General features: G+C 66.3%; 3 protein-coding genes across 12 annotated transcripts in view; 2 read left to right on the forward strand and 1 right to left on the reverse strand.

Moving 5' to 3' along the window:
• LOC102459787 (non-structural maintenance of chromosomes element 3 homolog) lies at nucleotides 1-12,880 on the forward strand. Of its 2 annotated transcripts, none has more exons than XM_089770229.1 (11): nucleotides 1-113; nucleotides 2,697-2,760; nucleotides 2,934-3,047; nucleotides 3,135-3,198; nucleotides 4,036-4,115; nucleotides 5,435-5,529; nucleotides 5,975-6,054; nucleotides 6,134-6,176; nucleotides 6,267-6,329; nucleotides 6,946-7,060; nucleotides 12,654-12,880. In XM_089770229.1, the coding sequence occupies exons 2-11, from the start codon at nucleotides 2,719-2,721 to the stop codon at nucleotides 12,717-12,719; spliced, it is 762 nt and encodes a 253-aa protein (XP_089626355.1). In that variant the 5' UTR covers nucleotides 1-113; nucleotides 2,697-2,718; the 3' UTR covers nucleotides 12,720-12,880. The 2 variants fall into 2 exon arrangements, with proteins under 2 accessions (XP_089626355.1, XP_089626354.1); XM_089770228.1 differs by lacking the exon at nucleotides 12,654-12,880 and adding an exon at nucleotides 7,205-7,574 and having other exon boundaries at nucleotides 11-113.
• Nucleotides 7,944-21,710, reverse strand: PFKFB1 (6-phosphofructo-2-kinase/fructose-2,6-biphosphatase 1). 5 transcript variants are annotated; one of them, XM_075918472.2, is made up of 15 exons: nucleotides 21,498-21,710; nucleotides 20,496-20,621; nucleotides 20,216-20,312; nucleotides 19,723-19,789; nucleotides 19,569-19,643; nucleotides 14,593-14,649; nucleotides 13,756-13,877; nucleotides 13,424-13,631; nucleotides 13,089-13,235; nucleotides 12,874-12,978; nucleotides 12,386-12,515; nucleotides 8,956-9,018; nucleotides 8,714-8,778; nucleotides 8,365-8,508; nucleotides 7,944-8,041 (listed from the first exon to the last, which is right to left on the reverse strand). In XM_075918472.2, exons 1-15 carry the CDS (start codon nucleotides 21,670-21,672, stop codon nucleotides 7,982-7,984), a joined length of 1,641 nt encoding a protein of 546 aa, XP_075774587.2. In that variant the 5' UTR covers nucleotides 21,673-21,710; the 3' UTR covers nucleotides 7,944-7,981. The 5 variants fall into 5 exon arrangements, with proteins under 5 accessions (XP_075774587.2, XP_075774588.1, XP_075774589.2 ...); XM_075918473.2 differs by lacking the exon at nucleotides 21,498-21,710 and adding an exon at nucleotides 20,779-20,934; XM_075918474.2 differs by lacking the exon at nucleotides 8,365-8,508 and having other exon boundaries at nucleotides 21,498-21,707.
• WDR45 (WD repeat domain 45) overlaps nucleotides 19,632-23,851 on the forward strand; it is an 8,685-nt gene continuing 4,465 nt past the window's right edge. Inside the window, exons 1-2 of one of the 5 annotated variants that reach the window (XM_075918478.2) lie at nucleotides 22,200-22,331; nucleotides 23,074-23,174. In XM_075918478.2, coding sequence (XP_075774593.1) covers nucleotides 23,126-23,174 — 49 coding nt within the window. In that variant the 5' untranslated portion in view covers nucleotides 22,200-22,331; nucleotides 23,074-23,125. Of the gene's footprint in view, nucleotides 19,750-21,977; nucleotides 22,332-23,073; nucleotides 23,175-23,851 lie in introns of those variants that run through there. The other 4 variants (XM_089770225.1, XM_075918477.2, XM_075918476.2 and 1 more) reach the window with 4 other exon arrangements.

Here is a 23,851-nt window from a genome sequence, read left to right on the forward strand (position 1 = left end):
CGTTGGCGGCACGAGGGGGGCGGGGCCGGAGGGGCGCGGCCGTTGGCCGCACGAGGAGGGCGGGGCCGGAGGGGCGCGGCCGTTGGCGGCAGGAGGGAGGAGCGCGCGAGCCGGTGGGGAACCGGCGGGGAGCTCTGGAGAGCGTTGGGGGGGCTGGGGGAGTCATGGGGGGCTGGGGAGAGCGCTGAGGGGGCGGCTGGGGGAGTCATGGGGGGCTGGGGAGAGCGCTGGGGGGCGGCTGGGGGAGTCATGGGGGCTGGGGAGAGCGTTGGGGGGGCTGGGGAGAGCGTTGGGGGGGCTGGGGGAGTCATGGGGGGCTGGGGAGAGCGTTGGGGGGGGGGGGGCTGGGGGAGTCATGGGGGGCTGGGGAGAGCGCTGGGGGAGTCATGGGGGGCTGGGGAGTTGGGGGGGCTGGGGGAGTCATGGGGGGCTGGGGAGAGCGCTGGGGGGGCTGGCTGGGGGAGTCATGGGGGGCTGGGGAGAGCGCTGGGGGGCGGCTGGGGGAGTCATGGGGGGCTGGGGAGAGCGCTGGGGGGCGGCTGGGGGAGTCATGGGGGGCTGGGGAGAGCGGGGGGCTGGGGGGGCTGGGGGGGCTGGGGGAGTCATGGGGGCTGGGGAGAGCGTTGGGGGGGCTGGGGGAGTCATGGGGGCTGGGGAGAGCGTTGGGGGGGCTGGGGGAGTCATGGGGGCTGGGGAGAGCGTTGGGGGGGCTGGGGGAGTCATGGGGGGCTGGGGAGAGCGTTGGGGGAGTCATGGGGGGCTGGGGAGAGCGCTGGGGGGCGGCTGGGGGAGTCATGGGGGGCTGGGGAGAGCGCTGGGGGGCGGCTGGGGGAGTCATGGGGGGCTGGGGAGAGCGCTGGGGGAGTCATGGGGGGCTGGGGAGAGCGTTGGGGGGGCTGGGGGAGTCATGGGGGGCTGGGGAGAGTGCTGGGGGAGTCATGGGGGGCTGGGGAGAGCGTTGGGGGGGCTGGGGGAGTCATGGGGGGCTGGGGAGAGCGTTGGGGGGGCTGGGGGAGTCATGGGGGGCTGGGGAGAGCGTTGGGGGGCGGCTGGGGGAGTCATGGGGGCTGGGGGGCGGCTGGGGGAGTCATGGGGGGCTGGGGAGAGCGCTGGGGGGGCGGCTGGGGGAGTCATGGGGGGCTGGGGAGAGCGCTGGGGGGCGGCTGGGGGAGTCATGGGGGCTGGGGAGAGCGTTGGGGGGCGGCTGGGGGAGTCATGGGGGCTGGGGAGAGCGTTGGGGGGGCTGGGGGAGTCATGGGGGGCTGGGGAGAGCGTTGGGGGAGTCATGGGGGGCTGGGGAGAGCGCTGGGGGGCGGCTGGGGGAGTCATGGGGGGCTGGGGAGAGCGCTGGGGGGGCGGCTGGGGGAGTCATGGGGGGCTGGGGAGAGCGCTGGGGGAGTCATGGGGGGCTGGGGAGAGCGCTGGGGGGGTTGCTGGGGGAGTCATGGGGGGCTGGGGAGAGCGTTGGCGGGGCTGGGGGAGTCATGGGGGCTGGGGAGAGCGCTGGGGGGGTGGCTGGGGGAGTCATGGGGGGCTGGGGAGAGCGTTGGGGGGGCTGGGGGAGTCATGGGGGCTGGGGAGAGCGTTGGGGGGGCTGGGGGAGTCATGGGGGGCTGGGGAGAGCGTTGGGGGGGCTGGGGGAGTCATGGGGGCTGGGGAGAGCGTTGGGCGGGCTGGGGGAGTCATGGGGGGCTGGGGAGAGCGCTGGGGGAGTCATGGGGGGCTGGGGAGAGTGCTGGGGGGCGGCTGGGGGAGTCATGGGGGGCTGGGGAGAGTGCTGGGGGAGTCATGGGGGGCTGGGGAGAGTGCTGGGGGGCGGCTGGGGGAGTCATGGGGGGCTGGGGAGAGCGCTGGGGGGGTGGCTGAGGGAGTCATGGGGGGCTGGGGAGAGTGCTGGGGGGCGGCTGGGGGAGTCATGGGGGGTGCGGAGAGCGCTGGGGGGGTGGCTGGGGGAGTCATGGGGGGCTGGGGAGACTGTTGGGGGGTGGCTGGGGGAGTCATGGGGGGCTGGGGAGAGCGCTGGGGGGCGGCTGGGGGAGTCATTGGGGGCTGGGGAGAGCGTTGGGTGGTGGCTGGGGGAGTCATGGGGGGTGGGGAGAGCGCTGGTGGGGCTGGGGGAGTCATTGGGGTTGGGGAGAGCGCTGGGGGGCGGCTGGGGGAGTCATGGGGGGGCTGGGGAGAGCATTGGGGGGCGGCTGGGGAAGTCATGGGGGGCTGGGGAGAGCATTGGGGGGCGGCTGGGGAAGTCATGGGGGGCTGGGGAGAGCGCTGGGGGGGTGGCTGGGGGAGTCATGGGGGGCTGGAGAGACTGTTGGGGGGGCTGGGGGAGTCATGGGGGGCTGGGGAGAGCGTTGGGGGGTCGCTGGGGGAGTCATGGGGGATGGGGAGAGCATTGGGGGGGCTGGGGGAGTCATGGGGGGCTGGGGAGACTGTTGGGGGGTGGCTGGGGGAGTCATGGGGGGTTGGGGGAGCCCCAGGCAGGAATCAGGTTGGGTGGGAGTGATCGGGGGGTGCTCTCCAGGGGAGGGTTGCCCAGGCAGCGCCTGGGGGGCAGCTGAGGCCCTGGAGCCCCTTGGTTGGTGGGGGGCCCAAGGCAGGAGCGGGCCTGGCCACCCCTCCTCTTGGTGCCAGGCTGTGCCGCAGCAGTGAAGGGGCGGCAGAGGCTGCCCCCTTGCCAACAACCCCTCATGCCACAGGGCAGGTGAGCCAGCTAGGACAATGGCCCCAAAGAGGTGCAGCAAGTGGCCTGACCCCTCCCAGGTAGGCAGCTTGCCTTGGGGATTGCCCCTGAACTTTGTTCTCCCTCCCCCACCGTGGGGCCAGCCCCCCCTTTCAGAGGGGAAAGGCCACGTGCCCGATTCCCTTAGCCAGCTCTTCCCCCAGCAGAGATCTTCCAGTGCCCTGGCTCTCTGCTCCTCTTTCCGCTCTGCCAGGAGGAAGGCTTGGCCCAGGAGGAGGAGGAGGAGGAGGACTTTGCGCTGACCCAGCGCAGCAGCCAGGTGCAGCGGAACTTGCAGAGATTATCGGGGGCTCAGGTGGATCAGAAGGTGGGGGCCTTGGTGGGTCACGGGGGCTTAATCTTCCCCTGGGCAGCCACCTTCCCCTGGGTAACACAGCTCATCCTCCCCCTGCAGGTGAGTGAATTGGTGCAATTCCTCCTGGTCAAGGATCAGAAGAAAATCCCCATCAAACGGGCAGGTAGGAGGCCTGCTTCTAGATAGCCCTGGCATTTGGGGGGGGGTTCCATGGCCCCCTTCAGGTTAGCAGAGGGGCTCTCTGGGGCCACTTGGGTTCCCCACTTTGTTTGAACCCAGCTCTGAATCAGTGGAGCCAGCCTTTAGCCAAGGTTCTTTCCCTCTTCTATATGCCTTAATTAGCCTTTCTGTAGTCGCTGCCTTCTCCTCTTTGATCGCCGAGCCCCCAGTAGGGATGTCAGTGTAGTCAGTCAGCTGAATAACAGATAAGCAAAAGTGTATAGGCTAATGCTATTGACTGCACGCATCCCCCCCCCCCCCAACCTCTTGCCAGTAAATTCTTTAGCAGGCTGGCCAGCAGCCTGCCTCAGTCCTGGCTTGCACTGGGTCCTACCCCTGCTGCAGCTCTGCATTTATAGTGTATTAGGAGCCAGTGTATTAGGGCAGGCAGCCCAGCTCCTTTCCGGCTCGTGCTGGGTCTTCCCTGAGGGGCTGCCGGGGGACTATAGAATAGTCGACTAACATACGAATTCATGAGGTTAATAGACTATTCAATTAACCAACGTTTAACGTCTCTAGGCCCCAGTCCCCTCCCAGCAGGGAGGAAATGCAGGAGTCCTGGCTTCCAGCCTGCTCTACCATAACCACGAAATCCCCTCCCTTTGGAAAGCGGGGATGGACCCTTGGATCCCATGCTGGGGAGGGGGATGTCACTGGAACAGTCTCTGAGAAGTTACAATTCCAGATGTCTGGTTCTGCCACTGGAGAGGTTACCACTGGAGGGGACTTTTCCTGCTGGCAGGGGGTGCTAGGAGCCACATCTCCCCGCTTCCCCTTGCAGATATTCTGAAGAACATCATCAAAGACTACAAAGATGTGTACCCGGAGATCATTAACCGAGCCGGCAGGACCCTTCAGCAGGTGACGCCGTCCTGGAGCACTGCCAAGCACTCCCGAGTGCTGCTGTACGAGGGGCCACCTTTCACCCGCGCGAGCTTTAAGCATTGGTCAAAGCGTTCGGTTTGCTTGTCCTGGGCCAGTATTGGTCGTTCTTTCCTCGTTCCTCTTGCCTCTGTCCTCCTAGTGTCAGGGAGAGACCCCAGCCCAGCCTAGGCTTGCTCTAACCCCTAGGCCCCACTCCCTTCCCAATGTCAGAGAGAACATGAGAACGGCCACGCCGGGTCAGACCAAAGGTCCATCCAGCCCAGGGTCCTGTCTGCCGACAGTGGCTGATGCCAGGTGACCAGAACAGGAATTCATCCAGTGATTTGTCCCTGTCGCCTGTTCCCAGCTTCTGGCAGACTGAGGCTAGGGACATCCTCCCTGCACAGCTTGGCTAAAAGCCATTTAAAGAGCAACCCCAGGAGTCCTGGCTCTCTGCACCCCCCCAAGACTCGACATAAGAATGGCCAGACTGGGTCAGACCAAAGGTCCATCTACCCAGTGTCCTGTCTGCCCACAGTGGTCAATGCTAGATGCCCCCAAGGGAAGGATCACAAAGGTAATCCGCATGTGATTCCTCCCCTGTCACCCACCTCCAGAGAACCAGAGGCCAGGGATACCATTCCTACCCAGCCTGGCTAATAGCCATTGATGGGCCTAACCTCCATGAATCCATCTAGCTCTTTTTTGAACCCTGTTAAAGTTCTAGCCTTCACCACATCCTCTGGCGAGGAGTTCCACAGGTTGTGCGCTGAGTGAAGAAAAACTTCCTTTTGTTTTAAATCTGCTGCCTGTTAGTTTCATGTGGTGACCCCTAGTTCTTTCAGTGTGGCTACGTCTACACTGGCCCCTTTTCCGGAAGGGGCATGTTAATTTCAGCTATCGTAGTAGGGAAATCCGCGGGGGATTTAAATATCCCCCGCGGCATTTAAATAAAAATGTCCGCCGTTTTTTTCCGGCTTTTAGAAAAGCCGGAAAAGAGCGTCTACACTGGCCCCCATCCTCCGGAAAAAGCGCCCTTTTCCGGAGGCTCTTATTCCTACTTCAAAGTAGGATTCTACGTTTTTCTTTCACGTGCAGTGCCCCTCCCACTCCAGCACAACCTGTTCTGTCCTTCCGATAGATTGTGTATCCTGGTATGACAGTGACCCATTGATTGTCCTCATTCCACCAAGTTTCCATGATACTTATTATATCCGTATCCTCCTTTCAAACTAGGCACTCCGGTTCACCCATTTTACTATTTAGACTTCCCTACGCCTCATCCTATGCCTCTGAGGTTAGCCTTTTCCCCACAGGTGTTTGGGCTGCGGCTGGTGGAGATCGACACCAAGCATCACGTCTACATCCTGGTCAGTGACCTGGTGCGCCTGGAAGGGGAGAACCTGAAACAGTAAGAAGGGATGGGGCTGGCTGGGTGCGGGGAGGTCTGTGACAGTGCTTTCCCCTCCCCCCCTGCCCCGAGGCTTCCAAGCTCTCAAGGGTTAATCCTTGTCATTAGGCTCTACCCACCCTCTGAAAACTCCCCTGGCTCATCCCTATGTGCCCCCACCTTGCATTGTATTCCCCAGTCCCTTAGTGCAGTCTCTATGCCAGGAGGTCCTGGCTCTGTTTGAGTGAGGGAAGCCGCTCCAAGCCAGGACGCCTGAGCTCTGTCCCAGCTCAGGAAGGGAGTAGGGTCTAGTGGTTAGTGTGGGGCAGGATGTTGGGGTTCTTTTTCCAGCTCAGGAAGGTTTGAGCAGCTCCTTGCTCTGCCATTTAAACTCCTTGCCTCTTTGTCCAGAGCCCCAGGCTCCACGGAGTTCCCCAGGTGAGTGGCACCCCCTTGTGTGTTGCAGGGACCATCTCACAGCCAGGCTGGGCCTCCTCACCGTCATCCTGAGCTTCATCTACATGAGGGGCAATTCTGCTAAGGAATGTAAGGCCTGCCCCCGTCAGTGCTGCCCCCCCTTGCTGGTGGCCGAGCCCCTTGACTGACAGTCTCTCTGCCCTTTCAGCTGATGTGTGGGACATGCTGAAGAGACTGGGAGTTGAACCCAGGTAAGGGTGGGGTGGGATACCGGGCCGTAGGCTGCTCCTGCTTGGGGCACCAGTGCCCCTTTAACATGCGCCCCTCCCCTCCCCTCCCAGAAAGCCACACAAGCTCTTTGGGGATGTCAAGAAGTTGGTGACTGTGGAATTTGTCCAGCAGAAGTAAGTTGGGGCTCAGGGAGGGGAGTAGTTGGCGAGGTGTGGGGGAGCAGGCCTCCGGGAGTCCTGGGATGGGCGTGAGGGCTGGTGGGAGCGGGGGTGACAGACTGGCAGTGAGTCCTAGTGCCCAGAGCCCAGACTCTCACCAGATCTATGCCCATGGGTAGATTTGGGCCCTGCGGGAGGCGCTGGGAGGGCGCTGGGGCGGACACTTAGAATCCCTGTAGCCAGTGGCGCTCACAGCCTGGCCATCCCCGTGCCAGCAGCCTGCCTGGCCCTTAACCCTTCTCCACCAGTTGGGAAGGTCAGGTGAGCATTTTCCCTGGTGGGGGGGCTAGCCCCAAGGGTCTTGGAGAGTGGGTAGCCCCAAGGCCTTTGGAAAAGGGAGGGGGTGTTTGGAGCCTGGCTGAGGAGAAACTGAGGCACAGGGAGAGGAAAGGAGTAGTGGACCAGCTAGAGCCCTGTGTTCAAGTCCTTCTGCACCCACTGTGCCATGCTGGGAGCTGGTTACTGGCTCATGGAGGGGTGAACCCAGAGGAGGGGATGTGCTCAGTCACAGCTTGGGTGGGAATGTGATGAATTGGGTGCGGTTGCTAACGCCCATGCCCCGCCCCCTCAGATACCTGGAGTATAATCGCCTGCCCAGCACAGACCCAGCTGAGTTTGAGTTGCAGTGGGGGCCACGGGCTGCCAAGGAGACCTCCAGGATGCAGATTCTGCAATTTGTGGCCAAGGTCTGTGCCGGTGGGGGCCAAGGGACGGGGTGAGCCTCGGGCTGAGGTCGGGGGTCACTTAGAGGGGCCACGGGGCTATGGATGGGGCACGAGACCCGCGGCCCCCTGGCTATCCCGACCCCTATTCCTGTCTCTGCCTGTCAGATCCAGAGCAAAGACCCCAAAACCTGGAGCGCCCAGTACAGTGAGGCGGCGGCTGAGGTCCTGTCCTGCAGCTCTAGTCCCCCTGGAGACGTGGGTGGGGACAGCCAGGGGCCGCGCAGAAGGAAGCCGTCGGTCTCGAGCAGTTCGCCCCACGGTGCCTTGTGAACCATGCTGGGCCCAGCGCTCCGGGATCCCTGGGACAGCCGCCTTCGCCCTCCTGGCTCCAGAGCCCCTGCCCCTCGGATTTCTCCTCGCCTTTTGGGAGCGGCCTGGCAGCCTCCCGCCAGTGGGCCTAGACAGCTGGGCACGGAGGTGACCTTTGACCCTTGTAATCCACCACATGTTCCTTTCAGATGAAGTATCCCCCCTCCATTTGTGGTGGGAGTCAGTTGTCACAGGCGGGGAGCTGTCTTGGCCAGGGTGCAGTGGGGGGAGGGGGCCCAGCTGAGCCCAGGAGGCTGGGGAGCCCCAGATCGTAGCAGTGCATAGTGGAGCAGGCCTGGTACAGTCCCAGCTGCCAGGTATCTGCAGCACCTCCCTGGTGGTCATGGAGCGTTGCTGGGGGGTTACACTCAGGGCAGGTCCTGCCCCCCCCCCATGGGCTCAGGCTCTCTGCAGTGTTGCTCGGGACAGCTCCTCCCCCGCTCTTGCTATTGGCTAGAAGCTAAGTGAAAGCCGAGCAGCGGTGGCAGTCCTGGGGCCCCCGTCCAGCCCCCCAAAGAACAGCACCGACCCCAGCCACGGCGAAGGGGAGCTGGCTTTACTGGGCGAGAGCAGTTAGTAGTGGGGGGGCACTGTCCCCAGCGCTTCCTCGGGCTCCCGAGTCACTTCGACGTTCTGCAATGAAAGCCGAGAAGCACAAGGTTGCATGCACCTTGCCTGTGGAGCCCTCCCCCGTCCCATGCCTTAGAGTTGTGCCTCAGTTTCCCCTCCCTACTCCGCTCTATTTAAACTGTTCTATGGGGCAGGGAGTGTCTCCTCAGGGCTGTGATACCCAGCATGCCAAGAGCCCTGATCTCAGGCAGGGGTGTCAGATGCACCCCAAGGATGTTAATTGGGGTAGCAGAGGTTACACACGGAGATTTAGTGGGATGGGAAGGGGGTTTAGGAGATGGCAGGAAGGGGACACAGCCTGGTTAGGGGGGGCAAAATGACTTTACCTGCACCCCAAGCTGTGAGGATGCCGCCAGGCCAAGATCTTCCAAGCGGGGCCATTTGTTGGGCTCCGGGCTGGCTAGAGGGTAGGTCCGGTAATGCCGGTAAAGCCGGTAGGGGGGGGCCAGGCTAGCCTTGCGGGGCAGGTGCTGAGTGGCCGAGAGATAAGAGGAAGTTATTATGGGGGCAGGCACATCTACTCCCTGGCTGGATGGGGATTAGAGGGGCAGGGATCCAGGCATGGAGGGTGTCAATGTCACATGGCCTTTTGGGAGTTTTGGGGTGTCCCTGGGCGAGATCAGGCGTGGGAGACTGCACTGGCCTAGCCCCTTGCCTGGGTGAAATGCCACTTACCCGGGGCCGGTCCCGGTGCGTGTTCACAGCCTCCACATTGAGGAAAATGGACTCCACTTGGCAACCTGCCAGCACACCATGAAGAGGGCTCCTAGGTTAGAGCAAAGAGATCCCTGCCCCCCTTCCCTCCCGGAAGTGGGGCATAGAACTGGGCCAAGGCCCCAAGGCGGGTGGGGTGACCTGCCAGTGGGATGTGACTGGGCCCGGGAGGGTCTGGCAGCAGGACCAGCCCATGCACTCACCGTATGCCACGGGGGTCAGTTTCAGCACAGTGTGCAGTGGGCATTTCAGATAGGGCAGCTCCTCTGTGGGGTGAGAAGAGGGCTGTTAGAGGGGGAGCGTGGGGGTACACACAGCCGAGCCCTGTGACACTGCTGTACCCCATGTTTGGACCACCTTTAGATGGTGATTATCAGGGCTCGACAAACCGTGGTGACATCTTGTCAGCCCTGCACCGCACATTTGCCAGACCCACTGCGCATGTGCGCGCCGCTGGTGAACGGGGCAACCGGCTGAAATCTATTTGCCACGGGCAAATAGATACATGGATTTGTCAAGCCCTGGTGATTATAGTGGTGTGGCACAAAAAGCCATAATCTGCCGACTATCATTGTCCTGGCGGGTTGTAACGGTGGGAACACACACAGGCCACTCTCAGGGCCAAAGCTGCCCAGGCTTGCCGGCCAGCGTGAGAGCCGTGACTTGCCCGCTCCCACGTTGGGCAGGAGGGATAGACAAGGGAGCACGCTTGCTGTGAAGAGCGGTTTGCAGTGTGTGCGTGGTGGAACGGCATGGGCCAGCCAGGCCTTCCCAGGGAGGGGTCGTGGTGGAGGGGCATGTCCCTCTCCTTGCCCCCAACCCCACACGCAGCATGAAGGTGGTTTGAAAGACCCATGGGTGACCTAGGAGGTTGGGCCTCGCTGGCTGGCTTGTCTCGCAGCCAGGACTGCCGACCCCCACGGGCTGCGATCCCTCCGGCTGATGGAGCCTGTGTCGCCTGGCGCAGCTGGGGAACGAGGTGGTGCTGTTCTTTCCTTTTCTGGGAACCAGCTTGGGCTGCCCCTCATGTCCCAGCTCTGCGGCCTAGTGGGCCCTGCTTTAGTGTCTGAGCCGAGGGGCTGGGCCAGGTTCCTTGCCCCTTGCTGGAATGATGCACTCGCACCATTCAGGGTGGGCTGGAGGGGTGGGGTGTCAGCCTGTAGCCGTTTGGGGGGGGCCAGGAGCAGGACAGGGTGTGGGCTGTTGAATGACAGGGACCCAGTGGGTCAGGTTGTACCCCGGGCCGTGTCCCTGTGCCAGTCCCAGTCCCTCCCCTGTGCTGGGGGGGGGGGATAACCTGGGGGCACCCGTCACTGGGCCGTACGGTGGAAGGGAAGGGAACAGAGGCCCCAGGAGGCAGATGGCTGCAGTGGCCCCTGCCCCTCTGTGTGCGGACAGGGACTAGAGGAGCAATGGGGGGTGGAAGATGAGTAGTAGGAGGTGGCTGAGGGCTGGCAGAGGGATTGATCGGGCTGTTGAAAGTGGCAGGGATCTGGAAGTGGGGGGGACGCTGGGGAGCTGGAAGAGGAGGGGGGCACGTTAGGGAGCTGGAAGCAGGGGGGAGCTGGAAGCAGAGGGGGGCGCTAGGGAGCTGGAAGCGGGGGGAGCTGGAAGCGGGGGGAGCTGGAAGAGGAGGGGGGCGCTAGGGAGCTGGAAGCAGGGGGGAGCTGGAAGCAGAGGGGGGCACGCTAGGGAGCTGGAAGCGGAGGGGGGCGCTAGGGAGCTGGAGGCAGGGGGGAGCTGGAAGCGGAGGGAGCTGGAAGAGGAGGGGGGGCACGCTAGGGAGCTGGAAGCGGAGAGAGCTGGAAGAGGAGGGGGGGCACGCTAGGGAGCTGGAAGCGGAGGGGGGCGCTAGGGAGCTGGAAGCGGGGGGAGCTGGAAGAGGAGGGGGGCGCTAGGGAGCTGGAAGCGGAGGGGGGCGCTAGGGAGCTGGAAGCGGGGGGAGCTGGAAGAGGAGGGGGGCGCTAGGGAGCTGGAAGCAGGGGGGAGCTGGAAGCAGAGGGGGGCACGCTAGGGAGCTGGAAGCGGAGGGGGGCGCTAGGGAGCTGGAAGCGGAGGGGGCGCTAGGGAGCTGGAGGCAGGGGGGAGCTGGAAGAGGAGGGGGGGCACGCTAGGGAGCTGGAAGCGGAGGGAGCTGGAAGAGGAGGGGGGGCACGCTAGGGAGCTGGAAGCGGAGGGGGGCGCTAGGGAGCTGGAAGCGGAGGGGGGCGCTAGGGAGCTGGAAGCAGGGGGGAGCTGGAAGCGGAGGGGGGCACGCTAGGGAGCTGGAAGCGGAGGGGGGGCGCTAGGGAGCTGGAAGCGGAGGGGGGCGCTAGGGAGCTGGAGGCAGGGGGGAGCTGGAAGTGGAGGGGGGCGCTAGGGAGCTGGAAGCGGAGGGAGCTGGAAGCGGAGGGGGTGCACGCTAGGGAGCTGGAAGCGGAGGGGGGCGCTAGGGAGCTGGAAGCAGGGGGGAGCTGGAAGCGGAGGGGGGCACGCTAGGGAGCTGGAAGCGGAGGGGGGGCGCTAGGGAGCTGGAAGCGGAGGGGGGGCGCTAGGGAGCTGGAGGCAGGGGGGAGCTGGAAGTGGAGGGGGGCGCTAGGGAGCTGGAAGCGGAGGGAGCTGGAAGCGGAGGGGGTGCACGCTAGGGAGCTGGAAGCGGAGGGGGGCGCTAGGGAGCTGGAAGCAGGGGGGAGCTGGAAGCGGAGGGGGGCACGCTAGGGAGCTGGAAGCGGAGGGGGGGCGCTAGGGAGCTGGAAGCGGAGGGGGGGCGCTAGGGAGCTGGAGGCAGGGGGGAGCTGGAAGTGGAGGGGGGCGCTAGGGAGCTGGAAGCGGAGGGAGCTGGAAGAGGAGGGGGGGCACGCTAGGGAGCTGGAAGAGGAGGGGGGCGCTAGGGAGCTGGAAGCGGAGGGAGCTGGAAGAGGAGGGGGGGCACGCTAGGGAGCTGGAAGCGGAGGGGGGCGCTAGGGAGCTGGAAGAGGAGGGGGGCGCTAGGGAGCTGGAAGCGGAGGGGGGCGCTAGGGAGCTGGCCCCACGTCCAGCCTGGACCAGGGGTACCATTGGGCCCACTGCCCTCTCCAGCCTGGGCTGGCTCTCCATGCGCTGTCACGCTCAGCCCCCAGCCAGCGCCCGTGTCCCACGGAGATGGGGACCCCGAGTCTTCCCCGTGTCCTGCCTTGGCTGGGGCTGCTTTGGCCCGGCCAGGCTCCCCCTCGCTGTGGAGGGGGCATGCACCTGCCTCTACCCTGGGCAGAGCGTTTTGGGCAACGGGGCCCAGCTCCGCCTGGCCGGGCTGAGGGGCTCTAGGCGGGAGGCCCGGACGGTCGGCGACCTCCCACGGGAAAAGTGCAGCGCGTGGGCGGCGCCCTGACGCTCACCAGGCTGAGCGCTCTTGGGACTGAGCCGCTGGGCCCAGGCTCCCCAGTTCAGGGCCTGGGCTTTCTCCTTGCTTGACCCCGCCACCCCCCTCTGCCCTCCGCCCGCTTGGCTGAGTCGCAGCGTGTGGCGCTCGTCACTCCTGCGCCCCGCTGCTGCTAGGCCCTCGTGCCCGCCTGGCGTGTCCCCAGGGAGCAGGCTCGGCCGCGCAGAGACCCCCTCGGCGGGTGCCCTGGGCTCAGCGGGGCGCCTGCGCTGGGGAGCTCCGAGTGCAGCGGGTACCTGCGCTCTTGTCCAGGAAGTAGGCCAGCAGGCAGCGCATGACAGCCTGATGGCAGATCACCAGCACATTCTCCTGCCGCTCCAGCTCCATGATGACGGGCTCCAGCCGCTGCACCAGGTCCTCGTAGGACTGGGGATGATTGCGGGGGGCTATCAGACTCTGCCCCCTCCAGCTCGAGGTTAATTCTGGGTCTCAAAAATCTGCTCCTGGCAGCACGGGGCAGGGAGTTTCAGAGGTTAACTGTGTTGCCCAATTCATTCCATTTAGGAATCGCTCCTGGCAAGAGACCCACTGTACTGGGACCGCTCGCTGGCAAGGGGTCCCCAGACTTGAGAGCACTGCCAAATCCATCTCCCTGCTATTACCCAGTGGCAGGGAGTTGCACAGGTTAACCAATGTCATTGTAAGATCATGTGGCAGGGAGTTTCATGGGTTACCAACAAGTGAGTGCCCCCCTTTCCAGTCAGCGTGCTGGGCCCTCCCTTACCTCCCCTTTGGGATACCGGTATCGGTACTTGTCTTGATCTCGCAGGGCAAACTCCTCCGGGTGATGGGCCTGGATCTCCTCGTAGGACATCTCCTCACAGATGCCCTGAAACAGGTCGCGCCATTAGCCGGTGGCCTGATGCCCGGCGTCCACCCCACTGCGGGGCGGAGAGGGGCCCATGCGCGGGAGCTGGGGGCGGGCCCCTGGGCTCTCACCGCGTCGATCTCGTTCAGCGCTTTCCATTGCTCGTAGGGCACGTGCAGGGCCTCGGCCGTCTGGATCGTCCGCTTCATGTGGCTGGTCCACACCTTGAGGTCCCGGATCTTCTGGCTCTCGATGAAGCTGGCCAGGGCGCAGGCAAACTAGGGGGGAGAAGCGGTGACCCCCAGGCAAGCTCCCCTCCCTGCCGCTGCTTCTAAAAGGCCGGAGCCTTGATGCCCCAACCTAGCCCCCCTAAACCTGCTTGTGGCATCCCCCTCCCCATCCCAGCCCCCTCAGTGCTCTCGGTTGCCTCTCCCCGCTCTGGCCAGGCCCGAGGCCCCCAGCCCACCTGCTTGCCGCGGGAGGTGAGCCCCGAGTCGCCCCCGATGCGCCCCTGCAGGTTGAGCTGGCTCTCGCCGTGCCGGCTCAGGTAGATGGCCCGCGGCGTGACGTGGATGTTCATCAGGTAGTACACCGTGCGGCTCTGCACGTGGTCCTGCACCCGGTTCGCCAGGTAACGCAGCCCCACGTTGAAGATCTTGATGTAGGACAGAGAGCTGGAGGGGAAGGGGGGGGTGTCAGGAAATCGGGCCCAGTCTGGGAGGGCAGCGGGGGCTAGTGGTTAGAGCAGGGGGCTGGGAGCCTGGACTCCTGGGTGCTCTGCTTGGGGAGGGGTCTCACCTGTCCAGCTCGTCATCCAGGGGCTGGTAGGTGAGCTGGTAGCACTGGATCCGCTTCAGGAAATCCTCCACCACCTCCTCCCGGTTACAGTCCTTGTAGTCTGGGCTGCTCAGCTTCACTTGCTGCAGGCCAGAGACCAGGGGAGATGGGCCTGTGTGTGCTGGGCCATGGGGGGGGGTAGTGACGGGGGATGTGGCTAAGCAGGGGGTGCATTCCCCTTGGTATGTTGCATGGGAGTTCTGTCCCGCAGTAACCCCGTGTGTGCCTCAGTTTCCCAGGGCACAGCCCCAGGGATGGGGATTGCACTGTGACCCCCCAGACCAGCGCATTGACAGCCCTGAGTCCACAAGGGGGGTGGCCAGGTGACAGCTTTTCCCGGGAAAGAACAAAGGGTACAGGAGGGGCTTGGTTGCTAGGCATGGGGGGGTCAGTCTCGGCTGGCTTGGGGGGCAGGGCCCAGGCATGGCAGGCAGGGAGGGGGTTGGGCTGGGCTGGCTTGGGGGGCTGGGCCCGGGCATGGCAGGCAGGGAGGGGGTTGGGCTGGGCTGGCTTGGGGGGCAGGGCCCGGGCATGGCAGGCAGGGAGGGGGTTGGGCTGGGCTGGCTTGGGGGGCAGGGCCCGGGCATGGCAGGCAGGGAGGGGGTTGGGCTGGGCTGGCTTGGGGGGCAGGGCCCAGGCATGGCTGGCAGGGAGGGGGTTGGGCTGGGCTGGCTTGGGGGGCTGGGCCCGGGCATGGCAGGCAGGGAGGGGGTTGGGCTGGGCTGGCTTGGGGGGCAGGTCCCCAAGGGTGGGGTGACATGGATGGGGGCTGGGCCGCACAGGTCCAGGGGGTCTCACCTTGATGTTCTCCTCGATGATGTCGGGGTCATCGCAGATGGACTCGATGAAAAATACCTGGAGGGGAGGTGGGGTCTGTGTGAGCCAAGACCTCAGTGCTGTGAGCTTCCCCCAGCAGTGCCCCCAACTGACCCCCCAGCGCTGGGCCTTTCCCCCTGGTGCTGTGAGCTTCCCCCAGCAGTGCCCCCAACTGACCCCCCCAGCGCTGGGCCTTTCCCCCCTGGTGCTGTGAGCTTCCCCCAGCAGTGCCCCCAACTGACCCCCCCAGCGCTGGGCCTTTCCCCCCTGGTGCTGTGAGCTTCCCCCAGCAGTGCCCCCAACTGACCCCCCCAGCGCTGGGCCTTTCCCCCCGGTGCTGTGAGCTTCCCCCAGCAGTGCCCCCAACTGACCCCCCCAGCGCTGGGCCTTTCCCCCCTGGTGCTGTGAGCTTCCCCCAGCAGTGCCCCCAACTGACCCCCCAGCACTGGGCCTTTCCCCCTGGTGCTGTGAGCTTCCCCCAGCAGTGCCCCCAACTGACCCCCCAGCACTGGGCCTTTCCCCCGGTGCTGTGAGCTTCCCTCAGCAGTGCCCCCAACTGACCCCCCAGCGCTGGGCCTTTCCCCCTTGGTGCTGTGAGCTTCCCTCAGCAGTGCCCCCAACTGACCCCCCAGCACTGGGCCTTTCCCCCCGGTGCTGTGAGCTTCCCTCAGCAGTGCCCCCAACTGACCCCCCAGCGCTGGGCCTTTCCCCCTGGTGCTGTGAGCTTCCCCCAGCAGTGCCCCCAACTGACCCCCCAGCGCTGGGCCTTTCCCCCTTGGTGCTGTGAGCTTCCCTCAGCAGTGCCCCCAACTGACCCCCCCAGCGCTGGGCCTTTCCCCCCTGGTGCTGTGAGCTTCCCCCAGCAGTGCCCCCAACTGACCCCCCCAGCGCTGGGCCTTTCCCCCTGGTGCTGTGAGCTTCCCCCAGCAGTGCCCCCAACTGACCCCCCCAGCGCTGGGCCTTTCCCCCCTGGTGCTGTGAGCTTCCCCCAGCAGTGCCCCCAACTGACCCCCCAGCGCTGGGCCTTTCCCCCCGGTGCTGTGAGCTTCCCCCAGCAGTGCCCCCAACTGACCCCCCCAGCGCTGGGCCTTTCCCCCCTGGTGCTGTGAGCTTCCCCCAGCAGTGCCCCCAACTGACCCCCCAGCACTGGGCCTTTCCCCCCTGGTGCTGTGAGCTTCCCCCAGCAGTGCCCCCAACTGACCCCCCCAGCGCTGGGCCTTCCCCCGGTGCTGTGAGCTTCCCCCAGCAGTGCCCCCAACTGACCCCCCAGCGCTGGGCCTTTCCCCCCTGGTGCTGTGAGCTTCCCCCAGCAGTGCCCCCAACTGACCCCCCAGCACTGGGCCTTTCCCCCTTGGTGCTGTGAGCTTCCCCCAGCAGTGCCCCCAACTGACCCCCCAGCACTGGGCCTTTCCCCCTGGTGCTGTGAGCTTCCCTCAGCAGTGCCCCCAACTGACCCCCCAGCACTGGGCCTTTCCCCCTTGGTGCTGTGAGCTTCCCCCAGCAGTGCTCCCAACTGACCCCCCAGCACTGGGCCTTTCCCCCCTGGTGCTGTGAGCTTCCCTCAGCAGTGCCCCCAACTGACCCCCCAGCACTGGGCCTTTCCCCCTTGGTGCTGTGAGCTTCCCCCAGCAGTGCCCCCAACTGACACCCCAGCACTGGGCCTTTCCCCCTGGTGCTGTGAGCTTCCCTCAGCAGTGCCCCCAACTGACCCCCCAGCACTGGGCCTTTCCCCCTTGGTGCTGTGAGCTTCCCCCAGCAGTGCCCCCAACTGACCCCCCAGCACTGGGCCTTTCCCCCTGGTGCTGTGAGCTTCCCTCAGCAGTGCCCCCAACTGACCCCCCAGCACTGGGCCTTTCCCCCTTGGTGCTGTGAGCTTCCCCCAGCAGTGCTCCCAACTGACCCCCCAGCACTGGGCCTTTCCCCCTGGTGCTGTGAGCTTCCCTCAGCAGTGCCCCCAACTGACCCCCCAGCACTGGGCCTTTCCCCCTTGGTGCTGTGAGCTTCCCCCAGCAGTGCCCCCAACTGACCCCCCAGCACTGGGCCTTTCCCCCTTGGTGCTGTGAGCTTCCCCCAGCAGTGCCCCCAACTGACCCCCCAGCACTGGGCCTTTCCCCCCTGGTGCTGTGAGCTTCCCTCAGCAGTGCCCCCAACTGACCCCCCAGCACTGGGCCTTTCCCCCCTGGTGCTGTGAGCTTCCCTCAGCAGTGCCCCCAACTGACCCCCCAGCACTGGGCCTTTCCCCCTTGGTGCTGTGAGCTTCCCCCAGCAGTGCTCCCAACTGACCCCCCAGCACTGGGCCTTTCCCCCCTGGTGCTGTGAGCTTCCCTCAGCAGTGCCCCCAACTGACCCCCCAGCACTGGGCCTTTCCCCCTTGGTGCTGTGAGCTTCCCCCAGCAGTGCTCCCAACTGACCCCCCAGCACTGGGCCTTTCCCCCTTGGTGCTGTGAGCTTCCCCCAGCAGTGCCCCCAACTGACACCCCAGCACTGGGCCTTTCCCCCCTGGTGCTGTGAGCTTCCCTCAGCAGTGCCCCCAACTGACCCCCCAGCACTGGGCCTTTCCCCCTTGGTGCTGTGAGCTTCCCCCAGCAGTGCCCCCAACTGACCCCCCAGCACTGGGCCTTTCCCCCCTGGTGCTGTGAGCTTCCCTCAGCAGTGCCCCCAACTGACCCCCCAGCACTGGGCCTTTCCCCCTTGGTGCTGTGAGCTTCCCCCAGCAGTGCTCCCAACTGACCCCCCAGCACTGGGCCTTTCCCCCCTGGTGCTGTGAGCTTCCCTCAGCAGTGCCCCCAACTGACCCCCCAGCACTGGGCCTTTCCCCCTTGGTGCTGTGAGCTTCCCCCAGCAGTGCCCCCAACTGACCCCCCAGCACTGGGCCTTTCCCCCTTGGTGCTGTGAGCTTCCCCCAGCAGTGCCCCCAACTGACCCCCCAGCACTGGGCCTTTCCCCCCTGGTGCTGTGAGCTTCCCTCAGCAGTGCCCCCAACTGACCCCCCAGCACTGGGCCTTTCCCCCTTGGTGCTGTGAGCTTCCCCCAGCAGTGCCCCCAACTGACCCCCCAGCACTGGGCCTTTCCCCCCTGGTGCTGTGAGCTTCCCTCAGCAGTGCCCCCAACTGACCCCCCAGCACTGGGCCTTTCCCCCTGGTGCTGTGAGCTTCCCTCAGCAGTGCCCCCAACTGACCCCCCAGCACTGGGCCTTTCCCCCTTGGCGCTGTGAGCTTCCCCCAGCAGTGCCCCCAACTGACCCCCCAGCACTGGGCCTTTCCCCCTTGGTGCTGTGAGCTTCCCTCAGCAGTGCCCCCAACTGACCCCCCCAGCACTGGGCCTTTCCCCCTTGGTGCTGTGAGCTTCCCCCAGCAGTGCCCCCAACTGACCCCCCAGCGCTGGGCCTTTCTGCCTTGGTGCTGTGAGCTTCCCCCAGCAGTGCCCCCAACTGACCCCCCAGCACTGGGCCTTTCCCCCTTGGTGCTGTGAGCTTCCCTCAGCAGTGCCCCCAACTGACCCCCCCAGCACTGGGCCTTTCCCCCTTGGTGCTGTGAGCTTCCCCCAGCAGTGCCCCCAACTGACCCCCCAGCGCTGGGCCTTTCCGCCTTGGTGCTGTGAGCTTCCCCCAGCAGTGCCCCCAACTGACCCCCCAGCACTGGGCCTTTCCCCCTTGGTGCTGTGAGCTTCCCTCAGCAGTGCCCCCAACTGACCCCCCAGCACTGGGCCTTTCCCCCTTGGTGCTGTGAGCTTCCCCCAGCAGTGCTCCCAACTGACCCCCCAGCACTGGGCCTTTCCCCCCTGGTGCTGTGAGCTTCCCTCAGCAGTGCCCCCAACTGACCCCCCAGCACTGGGCCTTTCCCCCCTGGTGCTGTGAGCTTCCCTCAGCAGTGCCCCCAACTGACCCCCCAGCACTGGGCCTTTCCCCCTTGGTGCTGTGAGCTTCCCCCAGCAGTGCCCCCAACTGACCCCCCAGCACTGGGCCTTTCCCCCTTGGTGCTGTGAGCTTCCCCCAGCAGTGCCCCCAACTGACCCCCCAGCACTGGGCCTTTCCCCCCTGGTGCTGTGAGCTTCCCTCAGCAGTGCCCCCAACTGACCCCCCAGCACTGGGCCTTTCCCCCTTGGTGCTGTGAGCTTCCCCCAGCAGTGCCCCCAACTGACCCCCCAGCACTGGGCCTTTCCCCCCTGGTGCTGTGAGCTTCCCTCAGCAGTGCCCCCAACTGACCCCCCAGCACTGGGCCTTTCCCCCCTGGTGCTGTGAGCTTCCCTCAGCAGTGCCCCCAACTGACCCCCCAGCACTGGGCCTTTCCCCCTTGGCGCTGTGAGCTTCCCCCAGCAGTGCCCCCAACTGACCCCCCAGCACTGGGCCTTTCCCCCTTGGTGTTGTGAGCTTCCCTCAGCAGTGCCCCCAACTGACCCCCCCAGCACTGGGCCTTTCCCCCTTGGTGCTGTGAGCTTCCCCCAGCAGTGCCCCCAACTGACCCCCCAGCGCTGGGCCTTTCCGCCTTGGTGCTGTGAGCTTCCCCCAGCAGTGCCCCCAACTGACCCCCCAGCACTGGGCCTTTCCCCCTTGGTGCTGTGAGCTTCCCTCAGCAGTGCCCCCAACTGACCCCCCCAGCACTGGGCCTTTCCCCCTTGGTGCTGTGAGCTTCCCCCAGCAGTGCCCCCAACTGACCCCCCAGCGCTGGGCCTTTCCGCCTTGGTGCTGTGAGCTTCCCCCAGCAGTGCCCCCAACTGACCCCCCAGCGCTGGGCCTTTCCGCCTTGGTGCTGTGAGCTTCCCCCAGCAGTGCCCCCAACTGACCCCCCAGCACTGGGCCTTTCCCCCTTGGTGCTGTGAGCTTCCCCCAGCAGTGCCCCCAACTGACCCCCCAGCACTGTGAGCTTTCTTGTGGCAATGGTCCCACGCAGCACCCGGGGGGAGCCTGGGAACTCCCCTGCAGCAGTGTCTTGGGACCGTCCCATGGCCCCTGCTCTTACCTTGTAGCCATGTTCTCTAGCGAACTGCAGGACTGTGTCCCTTCGCTCCCGGGTCGTGTTGGTGGCATCGAACACCTAATGCAGAGCAGGCATGAGGCCGGGGCGATGGGCCCAGGGGCTGGCTGGGGGAAGGAGGGGGCAGGGTCCTGCTTACCGCCACCTGTCCCTCCTCACAGCTCAGGTAAGTATGGACGTCTTTCAGCGCGGCCAGAGCACACTGCCTGGGGGAAAAGGGCGCTGAGACCCGTACACAGACCCCCCCCAGGCCTTGCTGTGAGCTTCCCCCAGCAGTGCCCCCAGCCGGGGTCTCTTCCCCAGGTCTGCGAGCTTCCCCCAGCAGTGCCCCCAGCCGGGGTCTCTTCCCCAGGGCTGCGAGCTTCCCCCAGCAGTGCCCCCAGCCGGGGGTCTCTTCCCCAGGGCTGCGAGCTTCCCCCAGTAGTGCCCCCTGCCGGGGTCTCTTCCCCAGGGCTGCAAGCTCCCCCCAGCAGTGCCCCCAGCCGGGGTCTCTTCCCCAGGGCTGCGAGCTCCCCCCAGCAGTGCCCCCAGCCGGGGTCTCTTCCCCAGGGCTGCGAGCTTCCCCCAGCAGTGCCCCCAGCCGGGGTCTCTTCCCCAGGGCTGTGAGCTCCCCCCAGCAGTGCCCCCCTTACCTGCGGATCTCCATGGCCTCGTGGTTATCTGGCCGGAAGAACTCGTAGCTCTTGTAGGTCTGCACGGCCTCGCGGCGATACTGCCCCACGTTGAACACTGTGGGGAGAGTGGGGGGTGGGCAGGGATCCCCACAGCTGCCCGGGAAACCCTCCCCCGACAGACAGCCCCCCGCCCCCACAATCGGAGACCTGCCTCCTTGCCCTTCCCCACAACTCCCTTTCTTTTGCCAGCTCCTTGCAGAGACCCCATCTCCTCTGGAGCCCGGCCTGGCCCCCTCACCCTTGGTGGGGGTCCCGATCCAGTTCAGGTAGCGGGTCAGCTTCTTGGAGATGTAGGTCTTCCCACGGGCTGGCAGCCCCACCATGATCACCATCGTGGGCGAGTTGGTAAACTGAGGCACGGAGGCTGGGGGGGCATGGAATGGACATTGTTAGCCACAGGGATGGGAAGCCAGAGGCCACACCCCCAAGCTGCACCCTCAAATTCCACCACCCCGGGGACAGAGCCCCCTGGAGGGGACAGGCCCCATTCCCTGCCCCGTGTCCCCGCCCGCCCCACTCACACCCCCTGCGCTGGTGCAGCCGGTTGCTGGTGCGGGGGATCCAGACTTTCTGCAACGGCGTCTGGGTGAGCTCCACCGCCTCGGCCGCCATCCTGCCACAGCGGCTGCCCCTTGCCCTGGGGCCGGCCTGCCTGGGGGGCACGGACACTGAGGCCACCGACCCCCAAGCTGTGTACACGGCAGATAACGCGCTCACTGCCGCAGAGCCGGGGGAACCAGCACCCCCGAGAGGGGACAGGCCCTGCCCCGTTCCCTGCCCCCGCCAGCCAGGCCAGCATTCTGACTGGGCCTGGCTGGACAGCAGGTCCCTGGCCCCTCGCAGCCCCGCCAGCGCCAGCCTAGGCCCGGCAGCTGCCCTCTACCCAGGGAGGGCACGGACCAGCCAGGCTGCGGGGGGCTGGGAAGCAGGCAAAGGCAGGCCGGGCACTGGGGGCACCGTGAGCTGGGGCCCTTGCTCCCACACGCTCCTGCCAGTTTGGGGGCGCTGGCCACCCATCCCAGGTGCAGAGCAGGGGGAGGGGCTGGGCAAAGGGGGATGGCGGGGGCACGCAGCCCTGCCCCAAGGAACCCCAACACCAGCCGTGTGGCCCGAGGGAGGAGGCGCTGCCTGCTCTAACCACCAGACGCCACTGCCCGCCCGAGCCAGGCAAGACCCCAGGAGTGCGGGCGCCCAGCCCCCCACATCCCCACCCCGCTTGCTGAGCTCTTTGCTCCCCTACCTGGTATCTTAGTTGGGCTTTGCTCCATGAGCCGAGGGGGCGGGCGGGCGAGGGAGGTGCGGGGGGCTGGGAGCCAGGACCCCTGGGACATGAGCTCAGGGAGGCAGGCGAATCGACCCCACCGTGACTCAGCAGCCGAAGGGAAACACTGGGGAGCTGCTCCAAACAGAGCCATGTGCCCCGATGGAAAGGTCACAGCTAATATTACACCTGGCATGGGAGAAAGGGGGGCTGGCGGGTGACCTGGGAGGGAGAGGGCACTAGTGGTTAGAGCGGGGGGGGGGGCAGGTTCGCTCCGGGAGGGAGAGGGGAGGGGACTAGTGGTTAGAGCGGGGGGGCAGGTTCGCTCCGGGAGGGAGAGGGGACTAGTGGTTAGAGCGGGGGGGCAGGTTCGCTCCGGGAGGGAGAGGGGACTAGTGGTTAGAGCGGGGGGGGCAGGTTCGCTCTGGGAGGGGGAGGGGACTAGTGGTTAGAGCGGGGGGGGGGCCGTAGCTTTGCCCAGATCCTGAGGCCCCTCCCTCTTCTGGGCTGTGATCCCGCATCAGACACGAAGCCCCGCCCCTGGGCAGGTCATTTTATTGGCTCCGCCCCTTCCCAGGGGCGGGGCGACACGCCTAGCGAGGGGCGGGGCCATAGGCAGCTCGTTTCCAGGATCCAAGATGGCCGCCGAAGGGCGCAGCGAAGGGCACCCCCGCCCCGCTGCCCGCTCCCAAGATGGCCGCGGAGGCTTCCCGCACGGCCAGGGCGATCACGTGACGAGCTGTCACGGTCCCATCCCCCTCTGTGACCCGGCAGAGCCAGATCAGCTGCTGTTTGCGCGCCCCCCCCCGCGGGGTGAGCTGGGGCGGGGGGGGCACCAGATCGAAACCTGCTAGCAGGGTGGGGGGGGGGGGCAGGAGCTGGTGGGAGGCCGACGGGTGACGTGGGGCTGGGGGATGTGGGGTGAGATGGGGGTGACGTGGGGTGGGAGACGTGGGGGTGGCGTGGGGCTGCGGATGCGGATGCTGCCTGTGGGGTGGGAGACGTGGGGGTGGCGTGGGGCTGGGGGATGTGGGGTGAGATGGGGTGACGTGGGGTGGGAGACGTGGGGGTGGCGTGGGGCTGGGGGATGTGGGGTGAGATGGGGTGACGTGGGGTGGGAGACGTGGGGCTGGGGGATGTGGGGTGATATGGGGGTGACGTGGGGATGTGGGGTGAGATGGGGTGACGTGGGGTGGGAGACGTGGGGGTGGCGTGGGGCTGGGGGATGTGGGGTGAGATGGGGTGACGTGGGGTGGGAGACGTGGGGGTGGCGTGGGGCTGGGGGATGTGGGGTGAGATGGGGGTGACGTGGGGTGGGAGACGTGGGGGTGGCGTGGGGCTGCGGATGCGGATGCGGATGCTGCCTGTGGGGCGGGGGTCTGGCTGGGCGGAGGCCCTGAGGGGAATGTGGGGGGCCCAGTGCTCCCGGAGCACCAGCGGGGGTGAGGTTCACGGGGACTGGTGTGGGGGTGACGGTGCCAGGCCAGCTGGGGAGCTGAAGGGGGTGTGGAGGGGGGAGCGTAGCCCCCCCCTCACACTCTGCCCCATTCCACAGCTTCCTGGTGCTCAAATCCAGGAGGGGCCCCCGACATCTTCTGCCCCCCAGCATGGCGCAGCAACGCGGGGTGAACAGCCTGAGCTTCAACCAGGACCAGAGTGAGCTGCACCCTTGTAGCCCGCTCTCACCCCTAGGCCCCGCTCCCCTCCCACAGAACCCAGGCCTCAGCTCTGCCCCCCCCCGCTCTCACCCCTAGGCCCCGCTCCCCTCCCACAGAACCCAGGCCTCAGCTCTGCCCCCCCCCCCGCTCTCACCCCTAGGCCCCGCTCCCCTCCCACAGAACCCAGGCCTCAGCTCTGCCCCCCCCCGCTCTCACCCCTAGGCCCCGCTCCCCTCCCACAGAACCCAGGCCTCAGCTCTGCCCCCCCCCCGCTCTCACCCCTAGGCCCCGCTCCCCTCCCACAGAACCCAGGCCTCAGCTCTGCCCCCCCCCCCCGCTCTCACCCCTAGGCCCCGCTCCCCTCCCACAGAACCCAGGCCTCAGCTCTGCCCCCCCCCCGCTCTCACCCCTAGGCCCCGCTCCCCTCCCACAGAACCCAGGCCTCAGCTCTGCCCCCCCCCGCTCTCACCCCTAGGCCCCGCTCCCCTCCCACAGAACCCAGGCCTCAGCTCTGCCCCCCCCCGCTCTCACCCCTAGGCCCCGCCCCCCCCTCCCCTCCCACAGAACCCAGGCCTCAGCTCTGCCCCCCCCCCGCTCTCACCCCTAGGCCCCGCTCCCCTCCCACAGAACCCAGGCCTCAGCTCTGCCCCCCGTGCTCTCACCCCTAGGCCCCGC

This window comes from Pelodiscus sinensis, chromosome 18, assembly GCF_052426305.1.
Source record: "Pelodiscus sinensis isolate ZL-2025 chromosome 18, ASM5242630v1, whole genome shotgun sequence".
Taxonomy (NCBI): domain Eukaryota; kingdom Metazoa; phylum Chordata; order Testudines; family Trionychidae; genus Pelodiscus; species Pelodiscus sinensis.

What these genes read in the sequence shown, in the direction of transcription:
- PFKFB1 (XM_075918472.2), bottom strand. Translation starts at nt 21,672, where the DNA reads ATGGCTCTGTTTGGAGCAGCTCCCCAGTGTTTCCCTTCGGCTGCTGAG. An exon ending in GATCGGGACCCCCACCAAGG is followed by an intron (nt 20,313 to 20,495) that starts GTGAGGGGGCCA and finishes CTCTCCCCACAG; the next exon opens with TGTTCAACGTGGGGCAGTAT. An exon ending in CTAGAGAACATGGCTACAAG is followed by an intron (nt 14,650 to 19,568) that starts GTAAGAGCAGGG and finishes CCTCCCCTCCAG; the next exon opens with GTATTTTTCATCGAGTCCAT.
- LOC102459787 (XM_089770228.1), top strand. Translation starts at nt 2,719, where the DNA reads ATGGCCCCAAAGAGGTGCAGCAAGTGGCCTGACCCCTCCCAG. An exon ending in CCGGCAGGACCCTTCAGCAG is followed by an intron (nt 4,116 to 5,434) that starts GTGACGCCGTCC and finishes TTTTCCCCACAG; the next exon opens with GTGTTTGGGCTGCGGCTGGT. An exon ending in GTGGAATTTGTCCAGCAGAA is followed by an intron (nt 6,330 to 6,945) that starts GTAAGTTGGGGC and finishes CCGCCCCCTCAG; the next exon opens with ATACCTGGAGTATAATCGCC.